A 15,894-nucleotide genomic window follows, 5' to 3' on the forward strand; every position below is an offset into this window, starting at 1 on the left:
AAAAAAAAGGAAACTATAGTCCATAAGCTAGTAATGTACCAAGCTGGATCTTTTTCTGATGTACTGTCTACTACTGTCTTAGTCCCTTCATACAGACATATTTCTGTAATTGCTCACTTCTTTACAGCTCCTGCCATCAGCAATAGCTTCACACTTTTCCATTTCACCAACTCCAATTACTTTAACTCAAATATTACCTAAAGAAAGAAGGTTTTCCTTAAAAATATGTCTCCTCTGCTGATGTTTGATACACTAATTGTATTTATTTTGTCATGCATATCAAGACCATTGCTGTGAAAGCAGTTACATAAACTGTTTCTGATGCAGGGTCTTTAGCTTGCTGCATATAAATACAACTCTATGAAAATACCAGTACTGCCCATTTTAAGCTATGTTTTTTATCTCTGTACTAAAGCATTAGGGAAGAAAAGTACAAGCACTTTGGTAACCAATATCAGTCTTGGGATTCTCCAATATTCACCATATTTTCTATGAAAGTTTCTCTTGCTGAAGGAAGAATGACCATGACCAGTGGTCAAAAAAGACCAAGGATAACAAGATCAGTGAAGATCACAGAAGAAAACAGACTGTTTCAAAATGCGCAAAGCCCTACCTCCATCTTGGTCTGGATCCAGGGTCCAATGACATTGGCCTGTGCACCAAACTGTTTACGAAGCCGTTCATTTTGCTGCTGGCGAGCATGTTCTTCCATCAGGGCTTGATCCCTTCTGGGAACCAGTTGCCGCACCTGCAGCAAAGAGTGACAAAGTGTGCAGTTTATATGTGGAAAGACACATGTAGAGTGAATGTAGAAATCGCCGCAAAGAAGGAGGGAGTGGGTGTTTGCACTGAAAACAAGCAGTCATATGGTTTAGGACACAGTGGGAAGGCTCATGGAACGTGAATCCTATCTGCTATAGGATGCATGCTGCAAACTCATCTCAGGCCAGGGAAGACCAGAAGCAGCTTCCATTCACTACGTGGATTTTTGGTGGCTCCTGTTAACTGAATTGCAGGACCCTGTTCAGATCTCACTTTGGTGATCTCGTTTGGTAGTAAGAATCATCAGCACAGCTGGTATGAAGAGTAGCTGCTCTTTTAGGATTACAGCAAGGGAAGGCTACTTGGCTGTGGAGATAAAACATCTGAAGGGTTGATCAGTGAAAAAGGATACTGACTCCCATGCCATACTTACTTGCTTAACAGGTCAACTGAGGACTGAAAACCTCAAAGCTTTTAGTTTAGCATTCTTGCTTTATAAAAATAGCAAATAAAAGGGATTTGACACCCGTTAGGCATTTATGTGAAAGATCTCTTCACTTTCCAAGCACATGACAATTGAGCCAAAAAACAAATGACCAAAAAAAAAAAAACAACCCACCAATCTCAACAGTAAGCATGAGACAGTAACTGAAAAGTAAATAATCCACTTCCTGGGGCCCCAGTGATTGAGCAGCAGCATCTTCCTGCACTAACTGGCAAGGTCGTAAAGAACTCACATGTTCCCATTTGCCATTGATCTCGTGTGGGGTGATTGTAGTGTAAGGATTTGTTCCTGCCATGTTGACATGGTATGTCTGGACAATCTTTGAGACTTCATTGTGGATTCCTAGGATGGCCTGTCGCTCCTTGTCGGCATCTGGCAAAGTGGCTTTGAACTGTTCATGGGCTGTGGTCAATCCCTGCAGAAGAAGGCAGCAGCAAAGAGCGAGTAAGAGCATTAGTCACTGAACAGCCACTTCAGCAAATGTATCCCTGCAGAAATGACTGTAAATCTTACATATTCCTAGGATACAAAACAGGCTACTCTAATACAGGTTCTCTGAGCATCACTGAACAGGCTGTTTTAAGTAGTTAAATGATGTGAAGTCTTGTTTTCCCTCTGTTTTTGTTCCATGTTGACCAGTGACAGAGATCACATCCCAAAAAATGGTGGAATAATTCTGGTTCATAATTGAGGGGGAACTATTTCTCCAGCACTGCTCAGTGACTGCCTGCCAGCCCCTTTGCGAAGAAGATCTGACTACTAGCATTACCTTAAAGCAGTCACGTCTTACTAGTGTAAATGCACTATGTTTTTCCTCTCCCACTAGGTACATACTAGTTTGACACCCAAGATAACTCCAGATGAATATTAAGAATTAGATTCAGTCTGATCAGAGTCAGTGAGAAGTAGGTGAAGGTCTTCTAGCCAAGAGCAAACTGGCACAGGCAACATATGCTCCTGCTGCTCAAATACAGCTCCTTCTCCCTGAACACAACAGGCCCTTTCTGTTCCATGTCTTGCTGCGGTGCCCAGACTGAGCTCCAAGGACTGACGTTGGGGCACACTCACTGGTAGTTTGTGGACAGCTGACAAGCCAGTTGGTCCTGGCTCATCTCCCACTGCTTCTACAGGCCTTTAAGGTACTTCATCCCAGAAGCCTGGAAGATCAAGACTAGGGAAGCAAACGCAGGGAAAGATGCAGCAAAATGAATGGGGGACAGAGTGCTATGTGCAGGGACAATCGAGGGAACAGTGTAGACAGAAGAGGGAATGAAAGTAAACCACATGACTGACCACTCTCTTACAACACACACACTGTAATTACTTTTTGTAAAATTGCTTCCTTACGTGGTGACTCACTACTTTGCAGCTGCTGCAGTGGCCATAGAGATGTAATGCAAGTCTGAGGGGCTGGGAAAAATACTGCAAACAGTCACAAAGAGATGATGGAAGTGTTTAAATGCTGTTCAGATTTGTTCTGCTTTATAAAGACTTAATGAACCCCTTTGTTCAGGAAGGAACAGTGCAAAAAACAAGCAGCAGCTCAGTAACAGAGCTGATATCAAGCTAGGGCTATTTCACCCCCACTTCTGTCCCCCTGCCTGCATAGTGTCCCCTGCTGGTCTCCCATTCCCTGCCTCACTGATGGCCACGTTGCTGTCAGACATTCCTGAAAAGAGCTGACTTGGATTCTTTCAATAAGACCATCAAGCAGGAGGAATAGAAGTCCCCACTGCAATCCAGGGAAGGGTAATTCCTGCTCTCAAAGGTCTGAAAATTACTTGTAGATACCTCAAGTTGCTTTCATAATACCCTTTCGAAAGGGGGAAAATTGAGAAACTGTCTCTCTTGTCTTGCAGGAGGCAAGAAGACTTTAACTTCAAATTGTAATCCACCACCAAAGTGGAGAGTTCTCATTTTTATTGTGCTCAGCACTGAAAGCCATCTGGCATTCACCAACTGCCCTCACAGCACATCCTGTCACATAGGACCAAATGACCTGGACACGACATTACATGGGACAACAGACCTGCACACCCTGTGAGCAGCACTAAGCTTTGCTCATGTGGATTAAAAAAACCCCAAAAAACCAAAAAAAACACAAGCCCCTGAAATCAAGGGAAAACATACTCCTTTTTGTTTTTCTTGCTAAGGCTCACTCACTAGAGCAGAAGTGCCAAAACATGTCCTACAAATTCAGCACCACTAAAAATCCAGGAGACCCCTTGACTTCACTCTATCCCAGCCTGACTGGTGTAAATGACTGCTCTGTACCTGGATCTCCTCAATGGTGTGAACAATGAACGTGTCCTGCAGGTCCTCCATGGCCCCTTCCATCCAGTTATTGAAAGGGGCAGCTCGTTTGGCATATTCCAGGTACAGCTGGTCAATTGTTTCCAGTAGCTTCTCTGTCCTCTGGACATGCACAAAAAAATAAAGAAAATCAGGAAAGATGGTTAGAGAAGAATAATCACATAGGTAAGCGGGCTGTCTGAGCTACTCCCTCCTTTCAGACCTCCTTGGTGTTCCCAGGATGGCACTACAGTAAAAGTCTCTCTGTTGTTAAGAGATTGCACACAGGATGGATTTTTTGCTCTGAAGGAAAATCTGAGGTCCTTTGAGATACAAGGAGGACAGTTTTTTCAAGCAGAATGAGATTACAAAACAAAGAAAAGTAGTAATAAATCAGTAGCCCAAGCAAATGAATGGCACCATAATTGGGCTGGAAGGGGAAAAGCAGGCTAAATACACTGAAACGTAACCCTCATTTACAGTCCAGGACATTCAAGGAGTGCACAGAAGAGCTGCAATTGGTTGCTCGTGCCCACTACAGCTTGCTTCCCACAAATGACCGGCCCATGTAATCCCAAATGTCCAATTTGTAATGTCTCACCTCCAAGGCTTCTCTACGTTTCTGGGTTAGGGCACCCAGATTATCCCACTGATCACAGATCTTCTGGCACCTGGCATTGACACTGGGAGAGTCATAATAGTCCAGCTCACTATAAGGGGTGGGAAAAAAAAAAAAGAAAAAAAAAAGAGAACAAGAAGTCAAATAAAGAGCTTTTGGAGAAGAAAGAGAAGTCCATTCAAAATCTTCATTGGCCTTGAGGACAGATTCAGACAAAGAGCTCATGGTCTCTGCAAGTAAAGCGAGCCAGGAAGGCAGCATTATCTAGCTTTGGAGACACTGTATGTTATGGTACATCAAACAGCACAGAACAGGAGGAATAATAACCACCACCCCAGGCCTCAACAAACACTGGTGCTGGCAGCCTGATGGGAATGGCTTGGCACTGGGGGAAGGGAGTACAGACTTTTGCTCAAACTGGGAATAAGCAGATTATGAGCAGAGCAATATGCCCCTGTATTCTGCTTAAGAACATAATGCGGGCTAGCTACCTGCATCTTGTACATCAGGATGGGCAGCAAACATTTTATTATGAACGCAAATGAACTGCTTAAGATTGTTCTAAGAGTTGCATTGCAGGCAGCAAGCAATAGCTAAATGACACAATCCATTCATTTATTTAGGACAATCCTAGAATCACAGTGTAGGTTTATCTCCTATATGCCTGACAAGGAGCGCTCTGCTGAGATGTCTATAGGCTAGCACTCATGGAATATGGGCTAGTAAGAATATGGCTGGGGAAAGGAGACCACAGGGCCAAGCTGAAGCTTGTGGTCTCGGTTCTGCACATGGTCAAAGAGAGAGGAACCTGCAGGCAGAGGGAGACCAGACAAGCTGGGAAGTGTCAGCCTCAAAACAGAGAGAAGAATTACTCACTGGGCTACTGAGTGACCTTGGGCCATCTGATGAGCATTTATTTAAGGAGTAATGCAGGTGTCAACTGTTTTCTCTTGACTTCTAGCCTTTGTTTCTTCCCACCATTTTATTGCCCCTCTGAGGTGTGTGGGCACAACTCTTGGTGGAATCTTGTGGTAAACTAGTCGAGAAACTGATTTGGGCTAAAAATAACTTTTTCTTTGCTGGGTTTTTAATCCAGATCAGCTCCTTGATCTGCTTTGCTGCAGAGCCAACACTGCAGATGAAAGAACTGCTTCTGAAAGCCTGGCTTGTAACTATGGTGGAGTAGTGGAATGTGCCATGTCCCCAAACATGCCTGGCAGTGGCTTCCTCCAGACCCTCTCTAGCTCCCTGGCAGTGTATCTCTGGGGGAGAAAATAGCTCAGCCATGGTTTTTCAGGGCACGGCCTCTTTGCTGAGATGGATGATGGCTTTTGGAAGGATGGCAGAGCCTTCTGTTCTCACACTTTGGAAGAAATCACCTGTCCTCCAGTTTAGGGCCCAGCCTTCTCTGTTGCTCTTAGAGCTGCAGCTGCTTTGGTGGGCATGTAGAATGTGCTTTGGAAGTGGCAGGTCAGCTAATGCTTGCCAACTAGCCAGCCTTGGTTTTAATCTTACTGACATGGAGAATTGCCTTGAACTCTCCTCCTGTTCCAAGGTCAATCCTCCAACGGACAAGGGAGCAATTCTGTAAATCTGTATCATTAAAGGAAAGCTTGATCTTGATCTGATAATCCTGATTTTTTAGAGAAAAACAGTCCTTCAGCCCAAAAGTACTGGTCTTAGCCCAGACACTAACTTGATAGACCAATGTCATATATAAAAATAGGAAACAAAGTCAAAGACAAGTTGTTCAGACTGGTTTTGCCAAGAAACATGCAGGGTTTCAAAATCTCTCTCCCTGTGCTGCAGAAGCCAGCTCTTTACCTGCCAGCTAGCCCTAGCAATCAACCTCCCACTCTGAGGAGACCCCTGGTAACCTGTGCCACTCATCACTCCAGCAAAAGGAGTGGATGTAAAGGTTCCCAAAGGGAAAGCAGGGAGGGAGCAGAGCTACTGTGAGGATGCTCTGGAGCAAGTGCAGACCAGAGTGCACAAGGCACAGTACTCGTGGGGCAAAGGGCCCAGGGTGGCAGCAGAGGCCATGATGGGCTCAAGCACCAGCAGATTTTTTTCTTGCCAGAATAAGGAGGATTTTTTTGACCAAAAAAAAAAAAGCAAACCGAGAGCCTGCTATCTTCTGCTGCTTCTTTCTGTTCCTGGAAAAGTGTAACAGCATTATAACTCTGAAACCTAGCAGGCACCAGCGGCAGGTCAGACTCTGTGGGAAGGGGTTCACAGCAGCATAACGAGCTGGAAGAGGATGGAAACTTGGCTTGGGAATATAATTCTGCCGCCCCCTCATCAGCACCCACGACTCATCAGTTTTCTGGCCTACTCCTCTGGTGCATCCGGATACTGCAGAGTAGTATCCTAGATACTGTTTGGAAACACTGGGACTTCCCAACATTTTTGTGTGGAGATTGATTTATCGCTCTCCAGAGGGCAGAGGGCAAAGCTGATTTCTCTCTCTGGCCCCAAGGATGGGACTTGTGCTGGAATGCCATACTTCAGCTCTTGTGCAATAGCAGCAATCTGTTCCACACGGTCCTGGTGTGCAGCCAGGTCGCTCTCAAAGGCCTCGTGTTTCTTCAGCAGGGCCTTTATCTCCGAGAGGGTGGCAGTTTCGTAATCCTTCTGCTGCAGCATTGCTTCCTTACCTGGGGAGGGAGCCAAAGGACAGGAGAATGAAAGGCAGGATGCAATGCCCCCAAAGCCAGCTCCCTGACACCGAGGCAGCCCCAGGGGCTCTCAAAAGGGCATCTGCCCCACTTCAGACACTCTCCTCTAAGCTTGCCCTCATAAGTGCTGGCCCAGAGCTGCACAATCCTCACTTTCAAACTACAGAATACGAGTTTGCCATTAACAACAGAGAATGGCACATAGTGCAGCTCAAGCCAGTGCTGTCACAGTTTATACTGGACCCGTCTCAGTATGTGCAAACTGGGCTATGTTGGTCCTGTAAATGTCAGAAGTAGCATTTACTGTACAGTAACTTTTCCTCTGCTCTGTAACTCTTTTATATCCAAAGTTCTCACTTCGTAACAATTAGGGAATGAATGCCAATGTGGCCACGTGATGTAGCAGAACAGAGATCAAGCTGATTTTCATGCGTTATTTTCTAATAAAATAAGAAATGAGCCTAGCTTTCTCGAGAGGACAATCTCATGGAAGGATCTATGGATGATCCATCTCATCCTCCCTACATAAAGGACAGCACTATTTCAGGCAATAGGAAGCATGTAGGTCGGCATTACCATCTGTCCAGGACTCATGAATGGATGCCTTCTGCCGGAACTTCTCTGCCAGGTGATCCAGCCTCTCTAGCCTCCGGATCTCATTCAACAACCATTCCTCATAGCCCTTCTCAGCCTGCTCTAGGCCACCCCAGGCATTGTTTATATCCTAGAGACAGAAGCATGAGAAGAAAAGGCAGGTTAGAAGATGGGGGGGAAGATGTATGACAGCATCAGTCTCCATGAGCTACATGGCTCCAATGGGTTGGAGGGAGTGCATGTAGGCTTTCAATCTCACAGGGTTGGGCAGACAGATCAGGAAGATGAGGTGCCAGACTTAAGATAAACAGGACTAGCAGTGTCAGGATATACCTGTCTGCATGACAGTTCCCCTTGAAACATTTCCCTACATGAAACTTCAACAAAACCCAACCATCTTGCAATTGGAAAAAACAAGAGGCGCCCAGACATCTCCTCATAAAGGTGTGCAACTTGGGAATAGCCTCAGTCTGGTTCAGATAAAAGGAAGCAATTATCATTTGACCCTCTCTCATTATGGCCTCACTGAACTATATTCTGTAGGGTTTCCACCACAGAGCAGCTCACTCTGAATGTGGGGCATGCTCTGCCCACCCATGGGGAGAAAAGGGGTCCCATTTTTTAGGCATGGTTGGATTATACATGAGCAGTTACCCCCACTCACCAAGACCATTTTCCCTTCTGAAGGCATGAAGGCCGGCCTGTTGCTGAGCCGCAGCTTGGTCTGCAAGGTGTTGAAATTGATCTCGAGTTGGCACTTCTCTTGGACCTTGGGGGGCTTGTGCAGGCGGCGGTAGTCCCGGAAGTCCTCCAGTTTCTGCTGCATGGCTTGCATGGTGTTCTCTGGGGCCCGGTTCTCTAGCCAGGGGATGGTGCGACGGATCCACTCCAGCAACTGGAAAGAGCAATGACAAGAAGGCTTGAACTGAAAAACATGTTAAAACTACTAGTGTTGCTCTGATCTCATTAGAGACCATTTACTTTTATGCTTGTTGTCAGAAAGATTCTGCCACCAGCAGGGCTTGTAAATGCAAGTTTGCTAGCTTTTATGGAAGTACTTTTTTTTAACTGACCAGCCTAGTCCCTACCACACTAAGTAGAGCTGCCTGTTGCAGCACTGCCAATCCAACATGCTTAAGGAACAAACTATGTCCTCAGATTACACTAAAGCCTTAGGGTTTTGCTGGACTGTTGTATAAACAAAGGATGCTGTAAATCATATTATGTCCAGAAGGGTCTAACACGAGAAATTAACTTCTGGCCTCCAGGTACACTTTTTCCACTCTAGCTTCCTTGAAGTCAGTGTTGATCTTTGAATATCCCTCTTCAGCAAACCTATCTGGGGACCTGGCAAAATGCTAATGCAACGGGCAGTCTAGAGTGTAAGTGGAGTAGTGTCATTTGCTCTTCAGACCAGGCTGAAACCAGGCTCACAGACTACATTTGCCCTTCTGTTTTCCATCTTCCCCTCCCTATTTATCTTCCATAAACACACTCCAGTCCACATTTGGTCACTTCTGTAGTCTCACAGCTGTCAGTCTGTCAGCCTTCTCAGTTAACCAAAGCAGCCTCCAGCTTGTATCTTACACAGATTCTTTCCAACTATCAGCAAATGCATATTTCTTTCCTCAATTATCTCTTATTTCCATTCTTTCTGATCCAATTCCTAGCTTCTGCAGTATATCGGCATACAATTTGTATGAAAGATGTTATGAAGTTGTATAGTCCTGATGGAGGAAAGTTAAACCAGCTTGATTTCTCTTTTAATTTTAGCATTTCTGTCACTACTCTTAAGAAACCTGCTCTATAGAAGGTTTCTGTTTTAAAGTAGATTGCTTTTGGCTTTAAGGTAAGTTTGATCTTTAATTTTTCTCAAGCTAGAAGATGAAAAAATAGAATTTTCCAAGGCAACATGGGCCAATAGCATTCCCCAAAATTAGTTATCAGCATTAAATGCAATTCCTTTCCACATTCACCATCCAGAAACCAAGAGCACCACGGACACGTACATCACTGGCCAGTTTTTCATAGTCTTCCATTAGCTGTTCGTTTTCTTGGTTGACTGCCAGCACCTTGCAGATACGATTTGCTGCTGTCTCCGCCTGGTGAAGAGAAGAAAAACAGAAGAGAAAAGTGTGAAAAAAAAAAAAAACCAACACAACAAAAAACCAAAGCTTGCAGCTTATCTTCCTGCTATGTACCTGTGGGTAAAGTCTCCTATCCTTGGCTCTAGCAACCTGTTTGCACTTTGAAATGTCTGCCCTGACCTTTTTGCTTTCCATCTGACCTTCTATAATAATTTATTTTTCCCTTCTCATGTGAATACATTCCTTCAGAGATTCTCAGCTCTACTGATCCCACCCTATGTGTTGTGAGACAAACACATTTCTGTGCCTTTTCTGAAGCTGCTCCTACAAGAGGGCCCAGTTATTTCCTCCCTTCCAGAGGGAGCCTGGCTGTCTCTTCACAAAGACGGGGTTACTGCCACCACCTCCACTCCGCTCACCAGCATTCAGAGCTGCAACACCAGTAACTGAGTGGTATCAAGTTGATGAATACTTCTCCAGCATCCTGCTCCATGACACCTACCATATATTCAGGGTCTCATGATGCACCTGAGGATTTTTTTTTTTCCCCTTTCTGGGTAATCTTTATACTTACTCTCTCAAAACAAGTCTCACAAAAAAAGAGCCACTTATCACTATTTAGTTTGCTTGTTTTTCCATTGTAAGACCAAAACCTTGTTCTCTGCAGGGAGCTTAACATGCTAAAATGTGAATCAGGAACAAAATAAGGATCAGAAAAATCCCAGCTATGAACTCAGGAGCAGTCAGTCTGCCCTGAAGTGCCACGCATGTGTTTGGCACAGGGAACACATGAGTAGGCTGATCCTTGCGCAACACGTATTTGTGGCTATCAGCTCCCTTTGACATCATCATGGTAGGTGCATTGCCATGAAGCCTAGGAAAATGTGTACCTGTGCTGGGTGTTAGAAGATTGTTCTGCACCCTCTCACCACAGCGCAGCTATTGCCCTGGTGCCTGGGGAAGGTGCTGGAGCTGCCCACAGACCCCTGTGGATCAGTCCTCCTCCTCATAAAGGCAAGTGGAGATGGAGAGAGTACCTGCCAACACTACCACATACCAATTGCAAATGCTGTGTCCTGCCTTAAAACTATGTGTGGGACTGATGCCAAAAGAAGCTTTGCTGAGCTTATAGCTGGCAAGTTTCAGCCTTTTTCTATTTTTAAAAGGCCTTATATTATCTGTTTATTCAATCTCCAAGGCCATTTGAGAAAAACCCTCTAATATCTGCAGCTGATGCGGGGCAGCAAGAATAGCAGTAAAGTCATAGGCTATCCAGTGATGTATGAATTGCTAAAGTCCCAGAGGATCTGGCAATATTATTAATTTGTAAGAAGTTGTAAAAAACATATATTCAGTCATCTGTCCCTTCACTAAATTGGGCCGGCTTGCAGATACACAGATATTAACTAATTTAAAACATATCAGAGGGACCTGTACAGAAGAAAGAGCAATTTCCCTTAAAAAAAAAAAAATCTGTAAAAAGTGCAAACGATGGTTACATTTAAGAAAGCTTATACTTTGATCTATTTTTAATTGAAGTTTGTACTTTCATGGAGTGCTTTTTGATATCCAGAGAAAACTTTATATACATGGGACCAAATAGTATGTCAAAAAGACATTGCCAAAGCCCTACCATGATGTTGGCAGCAACTGCAGGGAACTGGTGGTACCAAATGTTTATCTCGATCATCCCAGGAAGGGAGCTCCCTGCACACTCTTAACTTTCTTCTTTTTACACCCCAGGAGCTCACTGCAGCAGCAACCAGCTGTGCAGGAGGGACCCCATTTCGCAGAGGCATATTTGTGTATCTGATGATAGATTTCCTCCAGCTGCCCAAGTTTTTAAACATGTGTGTATATACATGTTGAACATCTGTCCAAACACAAAGGCCCTCTGAATGTCAGCAATTACGAAATTATTTGTATTACTTTAACAGCTGAAGTGTAGAGGCTTCCTCTCCCCTACCAGTACTTGCTTCCCAATGGTTCTTCCCTGCTCCAGACTGGTCTATGCAACAGTGAGCTGCCGCTGCTGCTGCAGGAAAGGCTCTATGGCCACTGTCACCCCTGATGTCACGAGCAATGCATTACACTGACTTGCTCTGGGCAAGGTAGGACTAAAGGATCCCAGTGCTTTCAGGTAACCTCCATAAATACTTCCCACAGTGCTGCTAATGAGCTGATCTGTGGTGATGGCGACCTCAGTGAAACACCTTCAGGTAAAAGAAGAGTGGCACGCTAAGATATTTACATGAAGCCAAGGCAGCTCCCTCAACACCTTCATAAGTGGACTGAAGTGGAAAACGCCACTTCAGTTTCCCCACACTGCTAAAGGCAATGATGCAATTAGGGTGCTCACGCTGGCTTCAGGCAAGCCAGGATGTCCACAAGGCATGGAGCAGCACTGAGAAGATGTACCACCCTGGGGTCTGGAAGCTGTGTACTCGCATTCTCAGAGAGCCTGTGTGAGCTGACCAGCTTCAGGGCAGCATCATTGTTTGCACTCGGAGACTGTGGTGAGGGCAAGCCCAGGCCACTCTGCTGAATGCCACACTGCTGTGTGGTATGCATGTGCTGTTTGGTGGACTCAAAATGGAAATCTGAATAGCCAAAGTAGCAGTAATTTCTCTGCCTTTTGTCTTTTCTGCACTTCTCAACCCCGACTTGGGCTGCTTAGGATGGATGTGGAGTTAGCTGTCTCTCTAGCTCACAGATCCAGGTCTCATTGCTGAGTACAATAACAAAAGAAGGTATTCTCACAGTGTGCTACGTAGGGAAAATGCCTGTTGCTGTCCTCTGGCCTCAGAGGACCACTCCAGAATACTGTATGCCAAACACAATCTCTTAATAAAATGGTAAAACATGAGTTAGAAATTTTCACCCCAGAAATCAAGTTTACAAAATATTAAGCCAACCAGTAGCTGCATGCATTTAGTGTGAAAGTCAGAAGCGGTTAGAAAACAAGCAAACCAACCAAAGCAAGTAAACCTACAAATATATATATATAAAACGGCATAAAGAAAAAGCAGCCATCTACACACACATCAGGCGGGGGACCCTGTACCTTCAAAGGCTCAGTATAAGAGAGTGAAAGAAGCAGAAAGCGGCTCATGAGGCTTCCCCTTCAGGACTGGTGGCAGTAATGAAAAATCTGAATGAAAAATGGAGCGATATCACAGTAAGTCACCTAACCGTGCACGAGGCGGCAACACATTACAACCTGGGCTGGGGCTTGCACTCAGTATTCACTTTGCATTTGCCTGGGGATTTAAATCTGTCACTCAGCAGCTGGCTAACATACAGCTAGGGCAGCTTCAAAAAGGAGCTGTGCCCCTCCTGCCAGGGCACAGTTGAGTTGCTGGGCCATCAGGACGGCTGAAAAATAAATTACTATATCTTTAATCTTCCCTATAAGCCAGTTGGACTACATGGGATTGAAGCTCTAATAACTAAGAAGCTCCATCTCTAGCTCTTGCCCTAGCTACATGGTTCAGGTCCTGAGGCAGTAAAAGATTGTTTTCAGTTATCCCTGGAGACCTAGCATCCACCTGAATTGCTGATGAGAGCAACATGCTGAGCAGGTTTCCAAATTGTGGAATGGGCGCAGAGAGAAGTGGAAGGGATTGGCGAGGGGCATGGCTGCTCCTGCAGCAGGTCACAACCCTCTTCATATTGTGGTTTGCCGTTTCCTCAATCTGAAGTTCTTTGGGTTAAGCAGACAGCATGGAGCAGTCGCTCAGGGCACCTGGCAAACAAGCAGGCCTTATCACCAGGCTGGCACAAGTTCTGAGACTACCTTTTTCCCGGGCAAGTATCAGCTGGCCAGAGCTTCCAGCCTGGTTTTAAGGGTTTTGAACTATTCACAAAGCACGATGCTAGTGAAAAAGTCACGACTACACAAATTATGCCAAAGGGGCAAGCCTACCACACTGCTGTAGGACATATTCCCACTTTCTTGGAAACAAGACAACTATCATGTAATTTATATGAAACAAGGCAGAGAACAAAAAGTTTGAACTAAAGAGCTGCTCCCTGGAACCTACTGCCTGTGTGTGCCCTCTGAAAGACAGCATCAGCATGATAGCTGCATCAACGCTGTGACCACCAGCACTGCTTTGCACAAAACAGATGGACTCTTCTGGAGTCAAGTTGGGCAACACATGGACTGCACCTCAAATAGAAAAGGCCTACTGAGAGAAAGCAGTTGTGGCTATGGGAAACGGGGAGATTTTACATCTCTTCGTAACATGAAGAATGCAGTCTTGAACTTCAGATTTTATTGTTCCAAAGCCTACAATCTGAAATTAGCAGTGATCCTGCAGCCCAGTCAGGTTATAGCATGGGAGGAAAGGATGGACCTTTTCCTTCTGTTCACAGGATTGCAGGGAAATTACCATTTTGGAAGAAGTTTGCCCAAAGGCAAACTGTGACTCTTTAGTTCTTCTAAGGACAAACACCCAGATGCCAGGCAAAGAGACTTCGGAGTTAAGAAGCAGCAGAGGAAGAAGGACTGAAGTTATGGAAACGGGCAAAGCAGAAGAAAGATAAACAAAACATAGAGGTGGTTTGGGAAACAGAGAATGACCAGAGAGAAGCAAGGAATGAAGAACTGTGTGAGTTTGGGAAAGCTCAAGGCCTGGTAGGAAATGGACTTTGTGGCTGGAGTGCTACATAACCAGCTCACAGATGATTCAGCCTAGAAAGAGACCACTGACCTAGCTGGGGCTGAGTGTGGAAGGCAGGTCGGCAGGTCAAGAAGGACAGGCTGTGATTTCCTGGAGGAGGCTGATTTGATTGCGGTACTTCTGGAGGCGCATTGCCTGGCCAGGATGATGCCCACTAGTCACTGAAAGGACGCTGACTCTGTCAGAGCATCTATTCATTCATCTTTATATGCCAGCTTTACCAAATGCTTTCTCCACCACTGAGGTGTGAAACTGAAGGGAAGGAGCAGGTCTGTCTGAAAGGACATTGACATCACTTCTCCAGCAAGACTACAGATGGCACATCCAAGCACATTGCTGGATGCATTGGGCTTCCCTGCAAACGGCCTGGGGTGGACGGGGGTCTGGCACGTTCCTCGGTGGAGAGGAGCGGTGGGCAGGGCAGGGAGCAGGGAGTGGGTTGTTAGTGGTAAAGTCTCACCTTCTGCGCCCCTGAGAAGGCGTGGTAGTAACATGAGACATAGGTCATTATGGCCTTCGCATCCGGCCTTAGCGTGCCTAAAATATCTGTGCAGAGAAGGAAAAGAGGTTGAAAGGATAAAGTAAGAAGCAGCACATAGAATAAAACAAAACAGTCATGGGTGGCGTGAGAGAGGGGAGAAACTTCCCATCATGCATTGCAGGACAGGCCAAACAGATTTCCATGCGGAGAGCTGGGAATTCGGATCAGAAGGTGGCTAGCAGTGTTGGCTTGTGGCTCAAAGAGGCACCCCTCCCTCCCACCCCCCAACCCAGGGAGATCCCGAGCTGAGGATCTGGGCTCTGCACCTTCACAGCTGCGGTCCAGAAGCTTGGCCCAAGGATGCTAATAGTCTGTTTGGAGGTCTGAATGCCTGTGCTCAAGGCTCTTCTGTACATCGAGGAGCTAGCGATCAGAGCCCTCCTATGCAGTGCACTTCCTACACAGTATCTGCTCTGCTGCAACACGCACTGTCTGTTCCTGTGGCACTGAAGTACAGGCGGCTGCTTGGTTTTGGCAAGACATGTTTACAAGGTTTCACCCACAAAATATTTTCCTTAAGTGACTCCATTACCAACAGGAAAATGGCTAAAACAGACACAGCAAGGACTCAGCTGCCTGATTTCCAGCATGGTGGGTGAGAAAAGAGGAAAAAAAAAAAAGAACCAAATGAACAGAAACAGGCATCTCAGTCACGATAAACAATGCACTGTCTGAAAAATCACCATGGATGTGTTCATTAGACATGCTTTGTAAGCCCCAGGTGAACTGGGACTGAATTTGCGGCACAACTTGAGAAAGCAGCAGGTTCAGATCTTGAAGCAAGGGTGTAGGAACCTGCACCATTTCTAAGGTAAAAGATAAAGCTTTGGGTATTCATTGAACCCTTCATAAAACCACTAAGTCAGCTCTGTTCCTCCACCTTTGAAAAAAGAAAAAAGAAAAAAAAAGTGAATAGATGTCAGCATCGTTTTGAGTGCGGGCAGGCTGCAGTGTCCTGCTGAGCAGAGCGTCTATGCGGTGGTCTCCCCGCCTCTGTGAGACCAAGCATCCTAGCTCAGCCTTCCCAGGAACACAAGGTGCAGGTCCTCAGCTGTCAGGGCAGCAGTTTGGAAAACAAATGGAGAAGGCAGAGCTCCCCACTCCCTTGGATTTATGTGTGTGCCAAAGTGC

At 45.6% G+C, this 15,894-nt stretch overlaps 1 protein-coding gene across 3 annotated transcripts in view; it reads right to left on the reverse strand.

Moving 5' to 3' along the window:
- The window catches only part of ACTN1 (actinin alpha 1), a 91,534-nt gene that overhangs the window by 8,961 nt on the left and 66,679 nt on the right, over nucleotides 1-15,894 (reverse strand). For all 3 annotated transcript variants that reach the window (XM_065635069.1, XM_065635068.1, XM_065635070.1), the window contains exons 9-16: nucleotides 9,460-9,552; nucleotides 8,115-8,345; nucleotides 7,433-7,580; nucleotides 6,685-6,835; nucleotides 4,161-4,269; nucleotides 3,542-3,682; nucleotides 1,500-1,682; nucleotides 614-748 (exon numbers count right to left, since the gene is read on the reverse strand). In XM_065635069.1, the coding sequence (XP_065491141.1) occupies nucleotides 614-748; nucleotides 1,500-1,682; nucleotides 3,542-3,682; nucleotides 4,161-4,269; nucleotides 6,685-6,835; nucleotides 7,433-7,580; nucleotides 8,115-8,345; nucleotides 9,460-9,552 (1,191 nt within the window). The remainder of the gene's footprint in view (nucleotides 1-613; nucleotides 749-1,499; nucleotides 1,683-3,541; nucleotides 3,683-4,160; nucleotides 4,270-6,684; nucleotides 6,836-7,432; nucleotides 7,581-8,114; nucleotides 8,346-9,459; nucleotides 9,553-15,894) is intronic.

The sequence above is a fragment of the Caloenas nicobarica genome, chromosome 5, assembly GCF_036013445.1.
Source record: "Caloenas nicobarica isolate bCalNic1 chromosome 5, bCalNic1.hap1, whole genome shotgun sequence".
Lineage (NCBI taxonomy): Eukaryota > Metazoa > Chordata > Aves > Columbiformes > Columbidae > Caloenas > Caloenas nicobarica.